At 41.1% G+C, this 25,304-nt stretch overlaps 1 protein-coding gene across 1 annotated transcript in view; it reads left to right on the forward strand.

The window, feature by feature from the left end:
• Positions 1 to 21,211: 21,211 nt before the first annotated feature.
• Positions 21,212 to 25,304, forward strand: part of LOC150082449 (annulin-like) — a 31,353-nt gene continuing 27,260 nt past the window's right edge. Inside the window, exon 1 of the mRNA XM_090377511.1 lies at positions 21,212 to 21,961. Coding sequence (XP_090233637.1) covers positions 21,814 to 21,961 — 148 coding nt within the window. The 5' untranslated portion in view covers positions 21,212 to 21,813. The remainder of the gene's footprint in view (positions 21,962 to 25,304) is intronic.

Here is a 25,304-nt window from a genome sequence, read left to right on the forward strand (position 1 = left end):
CGGTATCACCTCGCAAACATCACTGAAAGGGATCCATATGGTGGTAGAGGTGTTCTCGTCTGGTGAAGCGTTATCTTGGATGGACGTACAAAACTGATACTGGAAGGCGGTACTGTACACCAGTGCACGCTACTGTACTGAGGTAATCTTTCCCCATGTGCGTCTGTTCCGAGGTGCCATTGGCCCACCCCGAGTTCGTGTTTATGGATGATAACCCACACACCATCGCACTACAGCTGTTGATATGCTTTTGGAAAGTGAGGACATTGTTCTTATGGATTGGTCTGCCCGTTCGACCGATCTAAATCCTGTCGAACACATATGGGACGCTCTGGGAAGACGCCTAGCGGCAAGTCCACAGCCACCAAAAAATGTTCACCAGCTTAAGATGACGCTGACAGAGGAATGGACGACGTTACCGCAAGAGGTGTGGCGCCCACACCACATGGAGGAACGCCGCCCCTCTATGTTACCAGGCAGTACTAGGTGGTAGATGACTCTCATCAACCGGTGAAATACCACCACTTTGCTTATTGGAGGCTTGAAGTGGTGGAACCCATGTTTAGTCTCTAGAGCTAAGTTCCGGCCAACCCTTCCCTATCTCTTCCATCATGCAGTATGATTGATGATTTTTGAGGTTATGATGAATATCGTGGCGAGATCCAATATTCCCTACATTTCGAGGGTACAGCTCTAAAACGGTGTTCGCAGGCCAGCCGCTAGTTAGTACACCGGACTGAACCTATTGGTAACTCTCTAGGAAGCTTCCGGATCAGCTAGTGTATAATCTTGCTACCTCTACTCTGCCAGATAGTGACTGGAGGGAGTCCGAGTAGTGTGTATGCGGGGAGCATTGTCGAGGCCACGTTATGTCAAGGATCTGGGTATATTCTTACCACATGTACGCCATATCCAAAAATTTCATTACTTCATACAGCATGTCCCACCCACTTTTTCTTACTATTGAATACACCATGAATTGTCAAAATAATAGAGCAAGCTTATCTGCGAAAAGATCTAAACCTCCCAAGGACTTCCTAATTCATTTCACAAATATACGTGGTCTCAATTCTAATCTCAACGATGTCCATTTCCACTTGCAGTCTTCCAAACCCCATGTACTTTTTCTGACTGAATCTCAGTTATCAGTTGATTCAACTACTGCTCATCTCAGATGTCCAAATTATTTGCTGTATGATTCCTTTCGCCTCAAAGGTGGTACTTGTGCATATGTCCGTTCTGATATTCCCTGTCAGAGACTTGGCAATTTGGAATCTCCTCTCTTTGATCTTCTCTGGCTTAAAATCTCTCTACCTCATTGTGTAAAATTCATCTGTTGTCTCTACCGTTCTCCCAACTCCACTAATCACTTGGAGCTCTTTGACTTCCTCTCTTTGCAACTTGACTTTCTCCAGTCCAACTTTCCTAACAGTGAGGTAATTTTCCTTGGTGATTTTAACGTTCACAACTCCAGCTGGCTTCCGTTTTCTAGTCACACCGACCCAGCAGGTCGAGATGCTGAGGCTTTTGCAATTACTAATGACCTAGCACAGATTGTTCATTTACCTACAAGAATACCGGACAATCCTAATCATACAGCCAATACGCTTGATCTTTTTCTCACAAACAACCCTTCTAAGTACAAGGTCGAAGTGAGAGGTCCTTTAGGCACTTCAGATCACAACTTGGTGATTGTCTCTTCTCCAATGGAACCTTTATCTCATGGCTATTCCCAACCTCGTATTGTTTGGCATTACAAGAATGCAAAATGGGATGACCTGCGAGACTTCTTTTCTTCTTTTCCTTGGTCTGATTACTGTTTCAAAACTTCTGATTTCAACGTTTGCTCAGATCGGGTCAGTGAAATTATTCTTGCAGGAATGGAATCCTTTATCCCACACTCCACTTTAAAATCTCGTCCTTTATCTAAACCTTGGTTTTCCAATAAATGTGCTAAGGCTGTTCAAGAGAAGAACGTTGCATATCGTAATTGGCTTGTTTCTAATTCTTCAGTTTCATTTTCTGCCTACACCAAAGCTCGCAACAATTGTAAAGCAGTTATTAATCAGTCCAAACTAGAGTTTGAACAGGCTAAGAGTAGAAAACTTGCTTCTTGCCCTAATGGTAGCCGAGCATTCTGGTCTCTTGCCAAAGCTATTGGCCGCAACTTTTGCCCATCTCTGCTCCCACCTCTGTCCAAACCAGATGGTTCTGTTGTCACTTCAGCCAAGGATAAAGCTGACCTGCTAGCATCCCATTTTTCTTCCAGCTCATGTATTAATGATCTTGGTAAAACACCTCCCACCATTCCTAACACGCTCCATTCAATGCCTCCTGTGGTCTTCCGTCAAAAGGATATCAGAAGGATTTTGATGAATCTTGATGCTAAGAAAGCTCCAGGTCCTGATGGTATTTCTCCACTTGTTCTCAAAACCTGTGCTCCTGAACTTACTCCTATTGTTTGCCGCCTTTTTTCACTTTCTTATTCCAAAGGTGTTTTTCCTTCTGCTTGGAAATTTGCTCATATCCAGCCAGTTCCTAAAAAGGGTGACAAATCCCTCCCATCCAATTATCGTCCCATTGCAATTACTTCTACTCTTTCTAAAGTAATGGAGAAATCAATTAACCGCCAACTCTTAAACTACCTAGAAACCTTCCGTCTGATCAACGATCGCCAGTATGGATTCCGTCAGTGTCGATCCACTGGTGATATTCTGGCTTATTTTACCCATTTATGGACTAATTCAATGGAAAGGTTCGGTGAAACACAAGTAGTTGCTCTTGACATCTCAAAGGCTTTTGATCGTGTTTGGCATAAAGGTCTTCTAAACAAGCTTCCATCTTATGGTTTGCCAACTGTTTTTAGTAATTGGTTATCCAGTTTTCTCTCTGATCGCTCACTGAGGGTGATGGTAATGGCTCTCTGTCTTCTAACTTCTCCACTAATGCCGGTGTCCCCCAAGGTTCAGTTCTTTCCCCCACTCTTTTCCTCTTGTATATCAATGACCTTCTTCCATTGACTGGAAATCCCATCCATAGTTTTGCCGATGATAGCACATTGCATTCAACTTTCCATTTTGAGAAACCTTGTCCAGCTCAATCAGCTTCAAGTTCTCGAAAATCTGCTGCCAATTCCTTAAATGCCGATCTTCAGGTAATTCTCCAGTGGGGCAAAGACAACTTAGTTGATTTCAACCCTTCTAAAACTCAATCTTGTCTTATATCTCGCAAAAAAGGATTCTTCTGCTCCTATGCTTATCTTTAGTGACACTCCGATTTCTAGGCAAAATGATATATCTCTTTTGGGGATTACCCTGACTTCAAATCTCTCTTGGCACAAGCACATTACAAATATTGCTTCCTCTGCATCTAAAAAACTTGGTTTTCTCTTTCGTTCTCGGCGTTACTTTTCTCCCAAACAGCTGCTCACTCTGTATAAATCGCAAATCCGCCCTGCCATGGAATATTGTTCCCACATCTGGGGTGGTGCCCCCAAAACCTCTCTCAGGCTTCTTGATTCCATTCAGAAGAGGGCAGTTAGGTTAATTAATGATTCATCTCTAACAGAGTCTCTCCACTCGCTTTCTCATAGACGCACTGTTTCTGCTGCATGCCTCTTCTACAGATACTTCCATGGGCACTGTTCTTCTGAATTGGCTTCTATAATTCTCGCTCTCTCTTTCAAAACAGTCCGAGCACGTGCCGCCAATAGCCAACATCCATTTACTGTCCAACTTCAAACCCACAGAACCAACTTTTCATCTTCCTCATTTATTCATTCAACTGCCGTTTTCTGGAACAACCTTCCTTCATACGTATTTCCTGAAAATTACAATCTACAGAAGTTCAAGTCCAATATCAACAAATATCTTCTTTCGTCTTCTCAACCTCCAACCCAAGCACGGTACTAAGTACTATAGGTTATAATACCTCTCGTGTTTGGGGTTCTCATAAAAAAAAAAAAAAAAAAAAGAACTTATCAACATTGTTCTAAGTATGGACAGGTGGTGCAAAGTCTGCATCGACATTAGGGGTGGCCATATCTCCTACTGAGGACCAACTCTTCCCTTTGTTCCATCTTTGGCAATGATGAATCTGTATCATGGCAGCCAGTGCTATGTTTCCATTTTTGAATAAAGTCCCTCTGTACCGTTTTGATTCCGTGTTGTTTCCTTCATCATTTCTGCACCTCACGAAGTTCCTTTGGTATGCTTTTCCCATATCCAGGCCACTCCTATGAGAAGCTACAGGTGAAAACCTGACTGGTCCTTAAATTTTGCACACCGGTGTATAAGGGAGTCATGGGAAACCTTCTGATTGCAGGAAATTGTGTATGACTATGAATAAGACAATACTTTGACCTAAAAAGGTGATCAGCAGCCCAGGATCGTTGAATACGTACGCCGAACAAACGATGAACCCACGGAAAGAAATAGAGTTTCAGAGAGCATGGCAGTTGGGAAAAGTAGGTATTTGTTGCTCGGGACTCTCCAACAGTCCTCAAAGAATTTTATGAACCGATCCTTACTCTTTCAAAGCAATAAAGTGCGAGTGGGGGAGATAGTTTGAGAGTGAGAGTTAAAGTGGAAGAAAGCACCCTCCAGTTCAGTAAGGATGGGAAAGAGGAAGGGTTTGACATCCCTGAGTTGGGGAGCCCACCCACCCCAGGGAAAGTAAAAAAGACTGCAGGGCAAGGGTGCCATGCAAAGAATGGCACCATTTAGTCCTAGGACATCCGAGGATGTCCCAAGCCTAAAGGTGTTGGGACACCACTGGATGGATGTCAATCACACCTGTCCCACAACAAGGTATTCAGGTGGAATCCTACCCTGGATGGATTAGTAGCTGTCCCGCATTATCAAATGAGTGTACCTGCAATGTGTGTCGCAGCTGTTCCACATCAATGTATGTAGGTGGAGTATCAGCAGTGAAAGTAGTAAAGGTTGGTATCAGCAGTGGAGGTGATTCCGCGTCCAGGAGGGCCCGGAATACTGACTGGGAGTGTCAGCTGCATATTACTGTTGGAGGTTTGCAATTTGAGATATCACATCCTTTGGGGACGGAAATTTGCTCTTCTCAAGGTGAAGGCACATCCTGTGCGAAGGTCGAGAAATCAGTAAAATAGTGCTCGTCAGTGACAAAAAATTCCTCTGCGCCAGGAAGAGAGCGGAGTTCGTGTGCATTTTGCTTTTAGATTGGTATATTGATGACAATGATAGAGGATGTGCTCTATATCCTCAGAGAGTCTGCAGGAACATAATGGATCCTCTGTAAGTCCCAGCTTAGCAAACTTGGAATTTAGTCACGTCCTGTAATCACAGAGGTTGTGTAGAGTTCCCAAGAGTCCCACGGAGGAGAATTCGGATATGTGATCGTGACGTCTGGAATGAATCTCTTGGTAACGCTGCCTTTTTGAGTGGTGTTCCAGTTTGCTTGCTAGATGTCAGTAAGGTGATCAGTAATCTCTTCTTGCTTCCGGGAATTTGTAAGGTTTAGATTGTAGTTTAGGATGGTTACAGGCAGTGCCTTCTTGTGACAGTAGAGCAGGCCTCTGGCAATGATTTCGAGGTGGAGGAGAAGATCCCTCGCAAGAACCTGTGAGGGATCTTCTCCAAGATAATATGTCGCTGAATCGAATTCAATTTACATTGATTTCTAGCGATGATGGTCCGATGGTACCAAACACCAGCACCGTAGCACACCGCCGTAATAAAAACAGCAATTTACAATTTATTGTTCTAGGCGGTCCCGGCCAGCTTTCCTGGCATCCACACCATTATTTACAATACCACACAGATAATTACAGACTTATATCTACTAACACCCGCTCCATTATAAGACATTGAAGTTCTGAACTTCATGTACCCGCTCCACTATAAGGCATTGAAGCTCTGCAGTTCATAATGTAAATTTGATGTCCCAGTCACGAAAAGTAGCTAGTGAGAAGCAGTCAATTAATACAATCTCAATGTGATGTCCAGTTCAGTAAGTCTTTAATAAATGAAATGTAATCCGGAAAGCTGAATTGCGCACACGCCATGGAAGTACTGTATTCTCATCAGTTCTCATCAGTAAATTGCAGTCAGAGCGTGGAAGAATTCTGAGTAGTTAATTGCAGTCAGACCACGGAAGCATCTCATTAGTGAATTGCAGTCAGACCACGGAAGCATCTCATTAGTGAATTGCAGTCAGAAGATGAACAAAGATGTTACAAGTGCGTCATCTTCATAATCGTTGAAGTATACTTAATTAGACGCTGACGTTTCCAATGGCCTCGTCGAGTACACCGACTTGAAAGGTCAATCAGTGATGAAATGTACACCCTGAAGCACCATCCTCGTCGAGTACTCGGACTGACCACTCAGTGAAGCACCTGTCCTCGAATACTTTGACTTGAAAGACTACTTAGTGATGAAATGTAAGCTAACTAGGGATGAACTGGCCTATTCCGACTAGCCCTCTTGAATCATTAGTGATTGCCTACCAACTGTCAAAGCTGGTGCCTGCAGTACAAGGACCCGCATTGCATAGTTGTCCGCGGCGGCACAAGGAACCGCTTTGCAGTAATCTAAAGATCGCCAAGTGAAGCAACTCACCCGAGGATATCGTGTGATATGAACTGGTCACACCTTGAAATTTTAATTTCAATACGTTGTAGCCAGAGGATCATGCAACAAGGATCATTCAAGAAAATGTTGTAGGAGCTTTTCACTGAGTAGTGGAAATTTTCATTGTGATGTTGCATGGATCACGATTTCAGGAAGAAACAGATTCCTTGTAGTTCTTTGTATTTATTCCTGACCATGACGGTTCTGGTGCTTAAATAATAGGGACAGCTATGAAACGGCAAAAAAGACTCGGCCACCACAGGGCACCGAAAGTACTTATCAATGGCTATGTCGATAAGATAAGATATTTTTGTTTAGTAGCAGCTGGATCAGTTGTAAGAGACAGCGGAGCACCCTCAGCACAGCAACCCTGTTTGAATCCATACTGGAGGGGAGAATGGGGATTGGCAGTGTAATATAGGAAATTAGTCCTGTGATGAAGGAGACACTCAAAGATTTTCCCCAGTGCTGGTAGAAGAGCGATTGGACGATAAGAGTTAGGCTGAATCGGTGGCTTTTCTTTAAGACGAGACGAATAGATGCAAGTTTCCAGCAGTTTGGGAAGAGTGGATAAGGCATTTGTTGAACCAGATGCTGAAGGAACAGGCTATGGAATTTCTTAATAATTTCTGTCTCAAGGTCAGGTCCAGGTTCTTTATTGTTTTCAGTTTTCTCCAAAGCCAGATTAAGCTCTTCAGCGGTAAAAGGCTCTCCAATCGTTTTCGTGGTGTACGATCCATTTTCACTGCAGATTTCTCCCAAGAGTTGAGGTAAGGGTGCACGCAGGGTTGAGCATACAGAGTTGACTACTTCACCATAGGGGAGCTTTGAAGTAACATTATAAACTACGCTCCAAGGATGGTTGTTCCAGTGGTTACGACTAGGTGATGCCAAGAGGCCCTCTTTCTCTCTTGCACACGCTAATGGCCTTCATATAATTGTTGCGGATGTATGCGTCAAGGAAGACGTTAACTTCCGGCTGTGGCCATGATGATCTAGCTTGCTGAAATATCTCTTACGGGCGTTATGCCCTTGTCACTTGAGGGTGTGGAGTGCGTCGCACAACCAAGGAACCGAGTTGGATTCTTTTTTGGAATTGCATCTCTACAGGCATCGAGAATGATGCTTGTGATCTTGTTTGTATGTTTCTCTGGAGAGAGTGGGGCGAGAGTCGAGGGTCAGCAGTCCTGCAGAGATGGTGGACAGCAGAAAACCTGTCCCAGTCGGCAGTCTTGAGGGCGAACCTAGTGATATCAACATTGATGGGAAGAGCTGAATCCACCTGATATACCTGAGAGAAGGAGATGGTCCTGTGGTACAGGTCTCATTTACCCGCTAGTAGGCGAGATGGAACGGGTGGAAATAGTAATGTCAATAATTTATTCATGAAGAGTGCTGCAGAAGGTTGCTGGGTGTTCAGCTCTGTTGACGATTACTAATGAGGAAATAGCAATATTCAAGAAGACTGCCATTTGCAGAACGGATATCATCAATAATCAGGTCTGTGCCAAAACCGAGAGAGGCAGTTGGTGTCCATGGAAACAAGGATCTTTTAGTTGGTCAGAATGGATGTGACTGTTTGTAGATGGTGCACTGTTTGAATATAGAGAATAAAATCAGTACACTGAAATGGCCAGGAGATAGCGTCGACCTCAACGCGATTCACCTTTCATCTTTTGGACGAAATGAACAGAGGCCAAAGTACCCCCTCTCTGTCGGTGCAACCCAAGAATGCTTTAAAGTAGTGGAACACAGTACTAAGAGGCTGCTGCAAAAAGTTCCCGAACTGCTGCTGCTGCGGTCATTTGATGAGTTTAAAAATAAACGGAAACGGTATGTTCCAGTACAAACTTCTTCCAACAGATGGTGGTACAGAGATTGTCCAGTAGGCTGACAGGTTGCAAGTACAACCAATTTCGTTAGTAGCGTTAGCGTTCCGTGTAATCATTTTGCAGTGGGGCAACGAACAGCTATCAAATATCACTTTAAATTATCTACAACAGAAACGTACGAAATGTTAAAAACTATGTATGGTGATGAAACGTTAAGTCGCGCCATTGTGGTTGAATGGTATAAGCGGTTCAAATGGTATAAGTGGTTCAAAGACAGACGTGAGGATGTTTGCGATGACCCAAGAAGTGGAAGTCCGTGAAAATTTCGAAATGAGGACAGAGTTGCAAAATTTCAGGAAATTTTGGCAGAGATCATCATTTCACTGTCAGAATAATGGCTAATTCGTCAAATTCCGCATGAAGATTTAGGGAAAATGATGGTCTGATCAAAATTTGTGCCGCATAGCCTCAAGGATGAGCAGAAGCAACGAAAGAGTGTCATCATGTGAATACTTCATCCAGACTTGTCAAGATAATCCTAATTTCTCCGACTGTATTTTCACTGGAGATGAGTGTTAGGTGTTTCAATACGACCCCGAAAAGAAGCGTCAGAGCAAGCAGTCGTCTTCAAAATAATCGGCTCCAAAAAGTTTCGTTTAAGGATGAAGATGTGCTAATCATGTTTTCGACAAACAGTGCGATTCAAAAGGAATTTGTACCTGAAGGGCAAAGAGAGAGAGCCAATGCTGATTTCTAAGTACAGATTCAAAGATACTGACGTTCATTTCTTGGGTGAAGCCGCCACTTCGAGAGAAAGGCAGCTGGGTCTTGTTGCATGACAATGCAGTCGCCCATTCCGTATGGTGCTGTACAGAATCAACCATTCAATCCAATCTAGCACTAGCGGTCTTCCTCTTTTCCCAGGTGAAAAGTGCCCTCAGAGGAAAGAGATTTCAGGATGTTGAGGACATAAAGAAAAACGTAACCACCCAACTAAACATCATGTCTTTGGACGCCTTCGCTGACTCTTTTCAGAAACGTTTAGAGCGGTGTAGCAAGTGCATTAAATCAGGTAGTGTTCACTTTTGAGTTCTTTCACTTTGTGTCCTTTTTATTGCCCCACAACTTTTGTTATTCAAAAAGCTGAGAAATGTTAAAAATATTGTTTAACTATGCCTGCTTTTCCATTTTTAAAAATGGTTTTGTGTCAAAAAGTCAAAAACTGGAATAGTCAGTTGCAAATGCCTCTTTTGACTGCCTGTTTGGTAGGTGTAAAAGAACTTAAGTAGTTCAGGCCTTTGTAGATACCATTATATTGGAATCAACCATATTTATAAAATTGAAGATAAAGATTCGCATATTAATAATAATTAATTTGAAAGCTACACAGAGACCACCATCTGGCGTCTGCAAGATCGAACATGAAAGCGTAACTTCCTGCTCTAGGAGGAAGACGATGTGTGGCTCTCTGATGTTTAACTGTAGCAATAATCACGACACAAAGCGCCACCTTGTGACTGTATATGTTTGTGTTGTTTTGGCAAAAAACGTGGGTGTCAGCGGACGTGTGGTCATGACAGGGTGCGCATAACTTCAGAGAACAGGTATCGTGAAGTGGGATGCCCACTTTATTCACGTAAAACTTCACCGCTGACCTTCGGAGGTCGGAAACGAGCAGTTTATATAGGAAGGAAAATGTACGGGACATGCATGAAACTCTCGCAGTTGCACGAACACTCGAATGGTAACAAAAGGGTGACCCGGTTGCCATTACACCGAAATTTTCTCTGAAGGTTATTTGGAAAAGTTGTTTTCATAGAAAGACTGGTTGAGTACTCAGAAATATATATAATCTGGTACGGCCACTATGGCAAAAGGAGTTCGCTGTTGATGGCATCCGAAATAACAGCGCCACAGTTACGAATTGATCGCGCAATTTTTGTGTTGGAGTAAGAACTTGAACTCAAAATATCAATTTGTACACAATAGTTCAAGAGGAGTAAGGCACGCCGAAATAGTACGTGGTTAAATTATGTTCAGCAAGTCCTCTTCTAAATACAGTGTCCTATCTAAGAATGGTGATTTACGTTATCTGAAAAAGGTTTCAGTTGAAAGCGAATGAAATTCTTTGCGCAATTTCTTTATTTCATAATAGAGGAGGAAGGAAGGAGGGAAGAGCTACTGTTTTGGCATTTATTTATTTTACTTAGAATAATGCATACATTACAGTGCTGAAAGTTGATGTGCTACTTCATTTGTATTCAGAAAACAGGTGAATAATATTTCTAAGGCATTTACATCATTTATGTATATCCATTTTTTGGTCATCATGCGCCACCTCCTATGATACCCTAATTTATAAAAGCTTTATCGAGTACTGTGTCGGTTTATGGGTTGATTTCGCCAAATAACTGACAAGGGGGGGGGGAATCTTTCTTTCTCTTCCCGTGCTCGTTTAACTACATTTCCTATTGAAGCGCTCTTAAAAATTCCTCCACGATCCTACAGATTTCAACTCAGACCGCTAGCGAAACTCACTATATATACTGTCGCAGAGGAATGACAGAGAAAAAGAAGAACGGATGGGCATACCAAGAAAGACAGAGACCGGAAGAAAGATAGAGACAGATAGATGGAGAGGAAGAAAGAGACAGGCAGAAATACAGAGAGAGAGAGCAGAGGGACAGATAGAAGAAGAAAAAGAGAGAACCAGCGAAGAAGAAAAAGAACAGATAGACATACAACGAAAGACAGAAAGTGAGAGACAGGAAGACAGACAGAGAAGAAAACAGAGAAAGGCAGAAAAAGAGACAGACAAAGAAAGAAACAGAGGGGAAGACAGAGAAAGGCAGAAAAACAGAGAAACAGAGAAAGAAAGAAAGGCAGCGAAGAAGAACAGATAAACATACAACGAAAAGGAGAGAGAACTGAGTGACAGTAAAACAGATAGAGGGAGAGGAAAATAGGGAAAGGCAGAAAAGCATGGAGAGAGAGAGAGAGAGAGAGAGAGAGTAAAGCGAGGGACGGAGAGAAAAAGACAAACGAAGACAAGGATTAAGAAAGGAAGAAAGGCAGAGAGAAGAGGCATACAACGAGAAAAAGACACTAGGAAAAAAATAGAAAAAGGCACAGGGCGAAAAAAAAAAAAAAAAAGACAGAAAAACAGTAGAGACAGAGAAAGATAAAGGCAGGTCAGGTGCGTGTGTTAAGCGTCAAAACTAAGGCTATGAGGCGTTTGTGTAACTCCGTTTTATGAATTTTTTTGTTCGATGTTTGCTGGACGAAAAACCGGGCTTATTTTACGGAAGGAACATCCATGCGACTCTCGCGTGAAACCAACTAACTCAGCACTTTGTGGAAAACGATAAAAATTCCTTCTGTCACTGACAGGATTTGAACTCGGGCGTTCTCCAACCGGGTTCAAATCTTGTGGGGAAGAACGCGGACTGTGTTCTTTTATTCTAAAAAAGCGGGTCCTTTATCCCTCAAATCGAATACTGTGACTGTAGACGCGCAATACCTCATGGCCTTAGTTGACTTTAAACAATTGTTAATAATTATAACGGTAAGGCTACCGTTATAATTCTATAACGGTAGCCTAATATTATAAATCTACCACTTAACACCTTCCTCACAGGAAGATTTTTTTTTTTTTTCATGATTGTGCTCCCGAATGTCGTGTCATGTGACTTCTGTAGAAAGAAAGAAAGAAATACCCGGAATACCGACGTTTCAGCGTGCGCGCGGTCACACACACGTTCTTAATTTAATAAGCGGGTGGATAAGTGGAACCGACTAGGGATAATGTAGCGTTCGGTGTTGCACTGGCAAGGTTATAACTTAAGCTGAGGAGGCGAATGGGGGGTGGGTTGACACCTGATGCCTTTTAACAGAGCGCGCAGTGAATTCAGCCGTGTCGCCTTTCATTGCTCAGAGTCCACGCGTAAAGCCTCCAGAGACAAGCCACGATGGCATTCCTTACCAGAAAAGTTGAAGAAACGAAAGAGAAACCTCCCAAACAGAAAAATAGAATTTAGAATGGCCAACAGATGGCGCCCCTAGTGGCGTTGGGAAATTTTTGCAGCAGTCTAACGATAGTTGGAAAACGCCGAAAATACGATTGTAAATATCCAAACGGATTTTCACACAAGCCAGCCGGGTTTGAGGTGAGGGGGAGGGATAGCTTGTTCATCGCTCCTGATAACCGGAAGAAGTTGGACAATGTCTTCCGAGAAGCTTTTCCTGTTCCTTCGAAGAAAGATTTTATTTCTTCGAACAGGAATTCCGTGTTTGTTTCCGTTCTAGCGTCCGATTTTCAATTAATTAGGCTGTTCCTGAGCTGGGGGTTTTCCTCCTTAATGAAGTTCCCCACTCGTTGCAGGGATGTTGAAACTTCGCAAAATTTCCCACACATACGGACGCAACTGAGGAAATGATCTGTGGATTATGAATAAACGTAGTATTGGTAATGCGTCATCATCAGCAAAATACTCGTTTTGGTATCAAATGTTTCTAATTTAGTTCGTAAACAGACATTACGTGGTAGCTTTTACAAAATCACGAGTCACGTATGTGAATGCCACTTTGTGTTCCCCCCCCCCCCAACACTTTTGGAAATATGGTGTATATACATTGATAAAAAGGGCGTATACTGTACTTAATTTTATGATGTTCCCTGCGTTTTCACCCACTACATTTAATGCAATTATTTTGACAAGAATGCAATCATTACCGTATTTCACAGTCACGCGGAGCTGGAACCAGGGTCAATTCAAACGAGTGTGCTACTACACTCCCTACAGACTGAAAGTATAAGCAGAACCAATTTCGGTATCCTGTCCTATTACAAAAGATTGAGTTCTAAGTCAACTTCAGTTTCCGTAATAAATATGATTTTAAAATTTCATATTTTAAAATTAAATTCTCATTTTTACCACGAGCCAAGAATCGTAAGAATGCACATTACAGAAGTGATGGTTTTTCAAAATTTCTCCTCTACAAGGCTAGACAATTCAGTTCCAGGATCCAGTACGCATGCAAAAGTACGTAGGACCACGATGCAATGCGCTGCAACAGAATACGATGAAATAATTCAGGCTGTTGATAGCGATGATCTCTTCTTGCTCGACTGGATTGTAATAGGTGGAGTCGCAGGGTTTCGAATACGAACCATAAATAGAGAAAGCATGGATTGGAGATCAACATGCTCCTTCGAGAAATAAAAATCTGTTTGTTTTCAAAATCAAAAACCAAAGTTCTATTGATCACTTTCTTCGACCACAAGGAAATCTATTCCAGTTAGCTCTTCCATTTCATATTTATTTCCACAATCAAGAAGTTATCCAGGAGTCAACTGGTAGAACAAATAATGGTGTTGAGGACATGGAAAGAAGTGCGACAAAAGAATTGGTGGAGGTCAATTCAAATGCTTTTAAAAAATGTTTCCCTGCTTAAGGGGATTATTTTTAAAAATATTGAAAGAGTTTTTCATTCTGATTTATTCTGAACTGAGTTAATTTTTAATTAAATTAACTCAGTTCTGAAATTTAATTATCCTATGTTGTATAATCTATTGAAAACCACCTTCTACTTTTCAGTTTGGTTCCATGTCTTGAACTCAATCCCCATAGGACTCCCTCAGTTGAACCTCAGATCTAAGTTCAAGACTCAGGGAAAGGAGGAGATGATAAAGACGGTTGTCAACAGACTTTCCTCGACACTACTGTTCAATACGTTCATTCTCTATGAATTTGAAGGTTGGTGTCAATCTTCATTTAGAACGCATTGTTATAGAGGCCAAACAACTAATTTTGGTCAAGACGTGACCAGTTGACGTATTCATACGTCATCATCCTACCACTAATAGCAAAATAATGGTTGAAAAAAAAAAAGTAATAATTGTTGACAGTTAAATTACTTCCATCCATCTGTCAACCCTGATTCTCAGAATAAATTGCTTTTCTTATTTTTGGAAAATATTTTTGGCATTGTTAAAGATATCAATTCCTTTAGTTCGTAGAAACGCAAGCTTAAGTTGTGGTCTTTATCATAACTGAATCTTGGCTAACTGGTTTCGTTCCAGATAATGAACTCACATTGCATAATCTCTCAATCGCCATACTTGTAGTACCGGTTTAGCTATTTGTTTATATCATAATGTCTCACTCCAAATTAGAATGGTCCTCGGTTTCGCATTGGTTCTAATTCTAAAATGTATAAAACGTTGCTTACGTCTTTCACTTTTAATTAAATATTCCTTATCATTCTAGTATACACTGTGTTACCAAAAGTATTGGAACATAGTGTATATTGTCTAGCGATACCCCTCCAACTCATGCCCTGTCGATACAGTTGGCACAATCACCATCCTCCTCACACCGGGTGGGAAAGCCCTGAGTTCGAATCAAATCGATGATACGAGGAATTTTCTTTATGGGTCTTTTTCACAACTTCACTGAGTTAGTCGGTCTCAGACGAAGGTAGCATGGGTTTTTTGTCTAGCAAATCGACCAAGGAACAATATATAGAGGCAATATAACCCAAGGTGCTATGATGCGCCTAAAACCCTACACAAACAAATCAGCATCCAACTCCGCGATAACATCTCTGTAACACATTCAACACTTTGTAAAGGCCAGAATGGGCATTTTGTGTGTGTAATGCAGAGTTATGCTGGTAGCGTACGGACCCACAGAATACCACCGAACCTAGCTACCGTCCATCAGCACTGAGAGCTGGACCAGGTTAGTAGGGTGGCTCTCCAACGGGGCCAACTTCAGAGTCGCTTGAGCCTTCTTGGGAGGGCACAAGATAAAAAAAATCATCTTTTTATTAATTAAAATGATGGAGCACGGGAGGATAGGATAGTAGAGGTGGAAGGCAAAGGGGTAGGATAAAGAGACACTTACCAGGCAAAGTGAACTTTCGGGAGGTTCCACAGGCTTCCTCAGCAGTAGAAGAAAGAGCAATCATAGGGACAGAGTAGTAGTAGTAGTAGAGGCATGTGATGCAAGAGAGCAAGCGTATGTAGCATCAGCCAAGAGGAAAAAAAAAAAACCCATTTCATTGAATTTATTTAAGTTATCAACTTCCACAATGACAGTTGGAAGTTCGTTAAAGCAATCAACTACCCGCTGGCTAAAGGCAAATTTTCGCACATCTATTCTACAACTGTCTTTCCTCAATTTGAATTTTTCCCCCCCCAGGTCAGTAATCCGAGCAACAGAAAGAATCCCATTTGATTTGAGGCTACTCAACCCATTTAAGACCTTATAAACCTCAATCAGCTCATCTCGCAGGTGCATAGTCTCCAGACTCTGCAATTTGCAGAACTTAAGCCTTCCTTGGTAAGAGGACCCCTTCATTAACTGTTTTGTTTGTTTGTTTGTTTGGGTTTTAGGAGCATTAGCAACTAAGACCATATTGCTCCGGGATATGCGGTGGTCATTCTCTGACCTTTCCGCATCCTCTGTATTTGGTGGTGACGGGCTCGAACGCCGGTCTAATCAAGAAGCGTGTGCTACGCACTGCTGCTCCTTCCCACCTGGCTACCGAGGCGCCCCCTTCATTAACCTCACCAATCTTGTTGCTCTTCTCTGTTATCGCTCAAGCAACCCTACGTCCTTCTTAAAACGAGGCCTCTAGATCTGTACGCAGTACCCAAGGCGTGGCCTGACCATTGCCTTATACAAAGGGATAATCACATCCTTTTCCCTACTAACAAAGTTCCTGTATATCATTGACAAGACACCATGACCTGCACTGGCCGCCTGTCTCCACTGCTCAGAAAACCTCATATCTGCCTGCACAATTACTCCCAGGTCTTTTTCATTTTCTACCACCTTAAGTGTAGTACCACACAGTTGGTACGTTTGTCTGGGATTACGTCTACCCACGTGCAGTATTTTGCATTTAACAATATTAAACTTCAGTTGCCACTTCTAAGTCCATCTCTCCAACTTTTCTAAATAATGTTGCAGTAGCACACTGCCATTACTGTCATAACAATAATGACAACCTTTGTATCATCTGAAAACTTGGGCATTAAGCCTGATATGCCTTCATCAATATCATCGATAAATATACAAAACAACAGCGTCCCAACACCGAACCTTGGTGGACTCCACTAATAACATTAGTCTACGAAGAGCAGCGTCCATTGATTACCACTCTCTATCTTCTCCCACTCAATCACCCTTTTATTAATTTGAGAAAGAATCTATATGGAGAGAAAAAAAATCATACTTTTATTGTAATGGAGTCCCGGGGGGTAGGAATATTTTGGTTAAGAAGGCACAGGAGTAGAGTATATGTGTGGACTAGAGCGGTCTGGAATCTTTAAGAATTTCATCATCAGACTGTTTCTATCGTAAACTTTGACTCATTAAAAACACTATGTATCCATCTATGGTCCTAACCTTACTGGAATTTGTGGCGCCTGTTTGTATTAGAGCAGAGCTCTCAAGTATCTAATAAAAATTGATGGTAGTAGGCTATCAATGTGTGCCTTATAGGGATTATTAAGTACTGCAATTTTGATGGTCAAGTTATGGTCAACTGTTTGTGTTAGGTACATGTACGTCTACACGGTATATCTATTTTAAAATATAATTCGAGAATCAATAAAAAGTCATGGTAATTTTTAAGATAGCTTCAAAGATTGAATACAGTTAAAGACCTCCCAGTTTGGAAATGGTGGAAATCACGTGCAAGTACAGTAGCACAGTTTAGCACTTTTTTTTTTTTAATACGAGACGTGGTAGCACAATGGGTGTGTCTACATTTCTGATTACTACGGTGACCTTTCTTGCTGATAAAATAAATTGGTCTAACAAAGTACTTTCAGAAATAAAGATATAAAAAAAAAAAAAAAAACCAACCCCCTCCTTGTGAAAGCATTACGAGGTTTAATTTATCTACGACATCGGCGCAACTATTGAAAAGATTACGTTTCATTTTCAGTTTCCATGATCTAATTCCACACCACTCCGGGACACAGAAAGCAGCTAATTATAGTTGAACAACTATCCCTCTTCTGAAAAGACAAGAGTGGAAAATTATAAATCTTTCTCTCTTTCCCGATAGCGCTGTTGAAATTTCATTCGCTAAAGCGGTCATAGCGTCTGCATGCTTTTTATTTTAGGTCAACGTCTTAACCACCACCTCCTCCTTCCCTCCCAATTCAACAACTGCATTTTCTATCTAAACAGGAAATAACTCGAGCCAATAACGAAGCAGTGCGAATGTTTCGTCTCTTTCTCTCTATCCCCGACATCAGTGGAACTCGATAGGTCACATTTAAAATATCCTCCAGAAAAACTGATTTTTTTTTAGGCACAATTTCTATACTTTTTAAGTTAATGATTTTAAGTGTTCAATTAGCAATGATCACAGTTTCCGGTGCAAAAACATTGGAATGACAGAACATAAACATATATCTCAGTAATGAGCTCAAAATGAACTATATTCAAATTTAAATCACTGTTTTTATGACAGTCTAATCGTTTCTAGCGAGAAGAATAGATGGCAAAACACATCAACTGCTACAGTAGAGAGAAAAACAATAGGCAGCTCATGTCTGACCAATTTGATTGGATACTATGATGTGGCCACAAAGGAACTGGATGCATAAAATAATTTTGGCTGCTTTACAAATTGAAGCAGTATGGCATTAAGGGCAAGTTGCTGTTATGGATAAAAGTATGGTTGAGTGGGCGAAAACAGAGTGGTAATCAATGGACACTGCTCATCGTGGACTAATGTTATTAGTGGAGTCCCTGAGGGTTCGGCGTTGGGACCATTGTTGTTTCTATATTTATCAATGATACTGACGATGGTGTAACAGGCTTGATGATCAAGTTTGCAGATGATACAAAGGATGGCAGGATTATTAATGACAGTAACGACGGTACGCTGCTGCAACAGGATCTAGAAAAGTTGGGCAAATGGGCTGAGAGCACCACTGAAGTTTAACATTTACAAATGCAAAATACTGCATATGGGTAGCAGTAATCAGAGAAACGTACCGTCTGTGCGGTACTGCGCTCAGGGTAGTGGAAAATGAAAAAGACCTGGGGGTAGTTGTGCAGTCAGGTATGAAGTTTCCTGAGCAGTGCAGACAGGCTGCAAGAGCAGCTCACGGGGCCCTTGCCAATGATATGCATGAAGTTTTCTAGCAGGGATAAGGAGGTGATTATCCCTTTGTATAAAGCCATGGTCGGGCCACACCACGAGTACTGCATACAGGTCTGGAGGACTCATTCTAGGAAGGATGTAGAGCTGCTGGAACGAGATTGGTGAGGGGAACAAAGAGTTGCTTTTACTAAGAAAGGTTTAAGTTCTGCAAGTTGCAGCGTCTGGAGGTGATCTGATTGAGGTGATAAGGCTTTGAATGGTTTGAGCATGCTCTGTGCTGATGGGAATCTTCCTCTTGCTCAGATTACGCACGCGAGGAGGCATAAATTCAAATTGAGGAAAGGCAGTTGTAGAACAGAGATGTGTGGAAGTTTGCCTTTAGTTGACTGATGGAAAAAAAACTAATAACATCTGTCGTTGTGGAAGTTGATAGCATAAATAAATTCAAGTAAGAACTGGAGAAACTTTTGGGGTGAATGGATGGGTGGAGTGGGAAATGTTTTTTTTTTTTTTTTGGCTGATGCTTTCGTGCAGATATGCTTCTACTAATGCTAATTCATTTATCCACCCCCCCCATTCCGTACTAACGCCACGGAAGAGAAGGCCGAGTGAATGACCTTGAGCTGCCATTCGTGTTTCCCCTGCTATACGGATAAAACAAAAGATAACTGAAGGTCTAAGCAGTGCTACACAACCCGTAGTTTTTCTAAGAAAATCGCGAATTCTCGGGTGGCCCTAATATGATATATTTTTTAATAACAGAATCGCCAAGTATGCATCTAATTTCAGGCTTTTTCCATACCATATACATATTAAAAAAAATAATAATAAAAAAAAAACATTGGGCCTGTATTCTGGATAAATATTTACAGACCCAATGTTCTCATAAATCATGAACACGTTTTTCACGTAGATAAGAATCCTACGTAAATATTTATAAAAGCCCAAGCATTTAAAAAACACAGATAAGTTTACAACGGGTTCCAGTAAACCGACAATATGATATACTGTAATCAGAGCGCTCTCAGGTAAGGACACAAGTTAAGAAAGATATCGTGGAACAGTAAGTAAAGATTATTCCTGTTATAAATGCTAAATTGTATTTGCATCTATAAGTTCATCAATCGTAGAGAGAAAATGTTAAATTCCACACAGGACCGTGCAATGATAGCTGGAAATTTGGGATGGTTTTAGGGCATCTTTTTTGTTATAGCTGTGATTGTAGCCATTTAATAAACGTTTTTGGGATCCATTCTTTCGGACCGAGTTGGATTCATGTTCCTTTGGACATTTCATTTTTAAACTTGAAATCGTGTTTAATTAATAGTGACCACGGTACTTGTGCCTATGGAATCTACCCAATTATGGAATATTTCCAAGGAAACAGAAGGTCATCATCAAACTTTTGGTCGTAGTAATTACAGCATCCTTGGACTCAGCTGAAGTGTCTAATTTGCGAGTTTGGATACGAGCGTGAACGGACCCTACCATTGTGATGTAGTGATTCATCTGGACAAGATTAACAAACAACATGACTGCATTGATTTCGTCGTAAATGATGCTTTTAAAACAGTATAACTTTTAATATTACTTTTAATAAATATTTAATAAAATAATTTTAATAAACGTTAAGGAAATTGGAGAAGTGCCATTAGGTGTAACTTACTACTGTTGGCAAAGGATCGTTAAAAATGAATATATAGGAAGTATTTATTCAGGTCATTGTCCTGCATCAGCCAAATTTATGAGATACACAGGATTCAATACTAGAATCATGTATTTAGTATTCATTTTCATAATAGATGAGAGTATAACGCAGTGGAAGTTGGTATCAAAACTTTGCCATAATATGAAGTGTAAGGTGGGAGGGGAGGAATTAGTTCCTATAGCAACCAGGATACTTATAGAAGATTTAAACTAAATCATCAGGGAGATATGGATTTTCTGATCTTTGAACTTATACGAATTGATAACCTTGCAATAATGGATGAGGTGAAAAACCAAAAATAATTTGGTCAGTAAGTACATATATTGGTAAATGTAAGAGGTCCCAAATTCCGCTAATAACAATCCTACGAGATATAAATAATAATGGACGATATAGACAGGCTGCTGGAACAGCATTATCATGGAAGGTGGGGGAGTTAAAAAGAAACAGAAAAACCAATAGAGGAAACTATCTAATTTTATGGAAGTGGAAAGTTAACGTAGATTTAATGAGGGGGTGGATAAATATTTAGGCAGTATAGGTCACAGTATACGAGTTATTTTGAATAGTATCAATCTTTTGTTAAAACCCAACCATAGAACTTTGCTTCCTTCTACATTAATTGTAGAAGGAAGTAATTTGGCCCAAAGTGAAAGATTTATTGGGGGTGCGGAAGTAAAAAAGTGCAAACTCACATCGTGTAGTAATTTCGTTTCTAATAAGCCGATCTTGTTAGCGTCTCATCACACATGACACTCGACACGAGACGCTCCGGAAGGGATGTTGAGCAATGAGCATTAAAGGAGAATCAGCCACTCATTTTTCGCTTCATTTGAATTGGTGTGGGTCGAATGACATCACCAACCCTTTTCCTGATGTCTCGGTATAACCGTGTTGACCTTTGATTCATTCATCGAAAGTAAACGAGTGAATCACGAGCTTCTGCTGGTGGACCACTCTTGCTCACCGAGAACAGGTGGCGAAGCTTCTCGTGTGAGGTCATCGCGAACTGACGAAAGAGGAAGCCAAATTGTTTCGGGGTCAGTCCGTATCGAGTTACGGCTCGAGAGAAGTGAGCTCACCTTCCTGCGGAGGTGCTTGTCTTTCAACTCCACTCGTTAAAACAGAGGAAACTCCTCGACTGGGGTCAGTGACGAAGAAACGAAACTCTTAGCGGACTCTCTAAACAAACCCTCGTCCCAGAAACTTGAGGTGATTCCTGACGTCACACTGTCGAGCACGTTTATTTGGCAGAACCGGTCCGTTCACGGCGACCCGCACTTCACCCTCCCGAAGCCGTCAAGTGGTCCGTCCAACCCCGAGTGTGTTTAGTGCGTTCCCGGAACGCCGTTTCTCTTTCGCACCACCCTTCCAATTGTTTCGCCACTTCCAATAAGCCGTGGGAAACATCACTTCGCCGACTTGCCAAATAGGGTATCGGAGCGTGTGTGTACAGCCGTCGCCGCCTCGGTAGTGCGCGTCCCACTTATACAGCCAAAACCGCGCTGACCAAGGCCACTTCAAGTCACCGATGGGGAATTGTTGTTCGGACTGCCTCAAGTTCTTAGAGGCACATTTGCGCGACACACCTGCCATCCCTCTAACTCCTAGCAAGCCTCCACCAACAACGCCCGTAGATGATTCGGGGGACCTGCCGAAACCACCCACTGAAGTCACACGTAAGTAGTTTCAGTGATTTATGCTTTAAAAGTTGACAAACCGGTGTCTTTCTTTACTAGTGTAAGCTCTAACTGAATCTGTGAAAATCCCCTTCCATCGAAGTACACCTCAAAGTTAAACACGCGTTCCTCTGAGATCACCGAACGACGTAGACTTAAAAACAAAACAAAAAAAAAAAAGCTTACTTTTTACTGTAAGTAAGGTTCAGCATAAGTGTCTTCTAAGATTCTTGGACCATCATAGGAAGAAGAGAAGTCTCTTCAAATCTCCATCAACATTTAAAAATAACTTTTTTATCTGTTCATCATATTTCTCTTGGACTTGAAGTGCGTGGTGTGTTGAGGGAAGGTGGAGAAAATATTCTCTTCTGCCTCATTCATCCTTTCATGGAGCAACGATAATATTCTTGATAAAAGGGCATATTGGGGAAAACATTTCTCATCGCACTTCCCACCGCTATTTATAAATACCTCCCCAAGTCCATGTTCCCTCCCACCAGTGAGGGGGAAGTCTACTTCTGATCAGTTAACTGTGAAATTTGGTGAATCACTCAGCTACTATGTGGAGCGTAGACTATGAGAAAAAAAAATCTGACTCTTTACGAAACAGAAAAAAATATAAATTAATTTTCAATTTTTTTTGTTAGTTCTTTCAGTGAATCAATGGTCCCAGATTCCAATTCTACCTTCCCTCCTCACCCCGATCAGTGTTTTGATTGCATAGCATGAGTATAGACTACCCAAGGCTGCAATAATACCTATCGGTGGTATTCAGCCTTGGAGATTGGTGTAGCTCAGTGACGCCATGTACGGGAACAGGCCCAAAGCGAAAGCAGGCTGTGCATACTTCATAATCAGCATGATTAATTAACTTAGATGCCTGTCTTTTCATAATTTTGGTAAATTTTCGATCTATGGGAAAAAGGGAAGAAAAAGCCCGGCAATTGATACCAAAGAGTTCAAAGAGTGCGAGTTCTATGACGTCATCCGCTCAAACTTCAATACACATCCCAGTTTACATCTGAAAACGTTTTTTTGAATGAGCGCTATTTGGAAAGTTAAGGAACTACCGGGTTCGTTTCGAGTGTAATAGTGTGTGGGCGATGAGATACCATCGAACATATGTCAAGGGTATTATTTCCTTGATGCCAAAGATAATGATTGTGTTCCGTGAGTCATTAAGTGGATAAAAGAGCTCATGGTAATATCGGAGAATTGTCCTTTTGATGAAAACCACTTGCTCAGCAAAATTTCAAGAAAAGAAGGATTCCTCTCCCATAATTAATTCATTGGGATGGGGGAGGAACCATTGGGTATCTCTCCCATAATTAATTCGTTCTTTTGGTAGTGTTTTTTTGATGACAGATATAATCGATCGCAATATTATGAGCTGCAGTAATCGAAACCTGACAATTTGTTATAGGGATACCAAACGGGTAATCTTCTGGGTTAAGAATGTGGAGTCTGGTTCAGTGGCCACTGATCTGATGGATAGGAGCAGACAGGAATTCCAATAAATGACGTGTGCTATAAACATCTTGATAGACGATAAGGTGGGCAAAGTGCAGAAATTTGTAAGAGAAGGTTAAGCGTTGGGAAGACCTAGCAGAGAAGGTAAGAAGAGATACTGCTGAGAAGTAATAGGATACAAAGAAGGGATGTTTAGACGAAGGAGAGTATTTTTAATTTAATCGTTAAAAAGAGAACCTTAGAGTCGGGAGTTAAACCGACGGTGGTAGCTTCTGGAATAGAATATCCTTCGAAAGATTGGAGCTGTGAAGATTTAAAATTTTACGAAAAATAATTAAAAATAAATTCTTTCGGTAATTTGTTTATAAATAGATAAACTATTCAGGTCCAGGGCTAGTTTCTCTTGAGACTCCTCTGGTAGGAGAGATGAGGAACAACCAGAGAATGCTCTTAACCATCCAGAGAGCAGAAAGAGAGCTTCCCCTACCCCAGATGCGAACAATCCCCATAAATACACAGCCTTTTTGTTTTTCATCTTCAAAGTGTTGACTCTAATCCTGTGACCTTTTTTTAACTCCCAGTTAAAACGCTTCCCGTAAGTCTGCCAACTTAAAAATAGCTTCAAAAAGTTTGGTTTGCAAACCAGACATAAGATTTGTTTATCCTCCGAGAACTCTTCTAACCTCTCTGTTACTGATGTCATAAAGATCTGTAGTGTGTCTAGTAACAGCGTAAACTTCTATTAGTGGGACTCTTCCTTATGGGCAGAAGGGATTTATTTCAAAAGACATCTTTGGGTCAACAGACATACAGAGGCTGTCTGGAATGAGGTTACGAAGCAGCTGAAGACAACCAGAATTTTAATAAGCACAGGCCACGTGCCTATTCTAGTTATGAGCTAGTGGGGACTGGAAACTTCTTACAAATTTACATATCTGCGACTTTAACTACTGTGTTGCTTAATTTAAATTTGTTGGTTAGTTAAAAAAAAAAAAAAAAAGGAAACACCAAAAAATTAACTGCCAAGGTTTCAAAATAGAGGACAGTGTTATTTATATTATTCGTAATAAAAAAAAAAAAAAAAAAGAATTGTTTTAGTTTACATTTTTTTTCTTTTACACTTAAAAATAACTGAAATCTATAAAATGATGCAAGGTCTATATGGGGGGGGGGGATTGAAAGAATAGTAGTACAGTGTTGAAAATTTGTACTTAATGTATAACGCTTAAAATAGTAACCCACCAAGTTTCATGAGGCTTCAATAACGTCTTTTTTTTTTTTTTTTTTTTTTTTTAATTACAAGTTCTTAAGTTAACAAAGTTGTGTTAATGAGGAAAGATGGACAAAATCAGTCAAACAATATTTGGGGGAAAAAGGAAACTAACGCCAAAGACATTTCATGAGGATACGCACCCCTTCATGATTAAGAAGTGGGTGGCAGAATTTAAACGAGGGAGGGAAAGCCTGGAAGGTGACCCACGCTGTGGAAGATCTGCAACGTCCATCACTCCAGATGTTTTGAATGTATGCATGATGAGTGAATTCGATACACTGCCAGTGTCTTGTCTTGTGTACCACATAATAAGAGGTTCTCGATATGAAAAAAAAAAAAAAAAAAGTATGAACAAGATGAATTCCAAAGTTGTTGACAGTAGATCAAAACCGCACAACAGTTATCAAGTCAAGTAAACATCTGCATCGTTTTCAAGCAGATCTAGCAAATTTCCTTGTAAGGTTTGTGACCATGGAGAAGACACAATCCATTTTCAGCCAGAGATAAAGGTGCTGTCCAAATAACGGAAACACAACTTTTCTCCCTCCAAAGAAAGCTAAGTCGATTCCTCTGATGGCATCGGTTTTTTTGATGTTGATG

Source organism: Mastigoproctus giganteus, chromosome 7 (assembly GCF_048544385.1).
Source record: "Mastigoproctus giganteus isolate SK-2022 chromosome 7, ASM4854438v1, whole genome shotgun sequence".
Taxonomy (NCBI): domain Eukaryota; kingdom Metazoa; phylum Arthropoda; class Arachnida; order Uropygi; family Thelyphonidae; genus Mastigoproctus; species Mastigoproctus giganteus.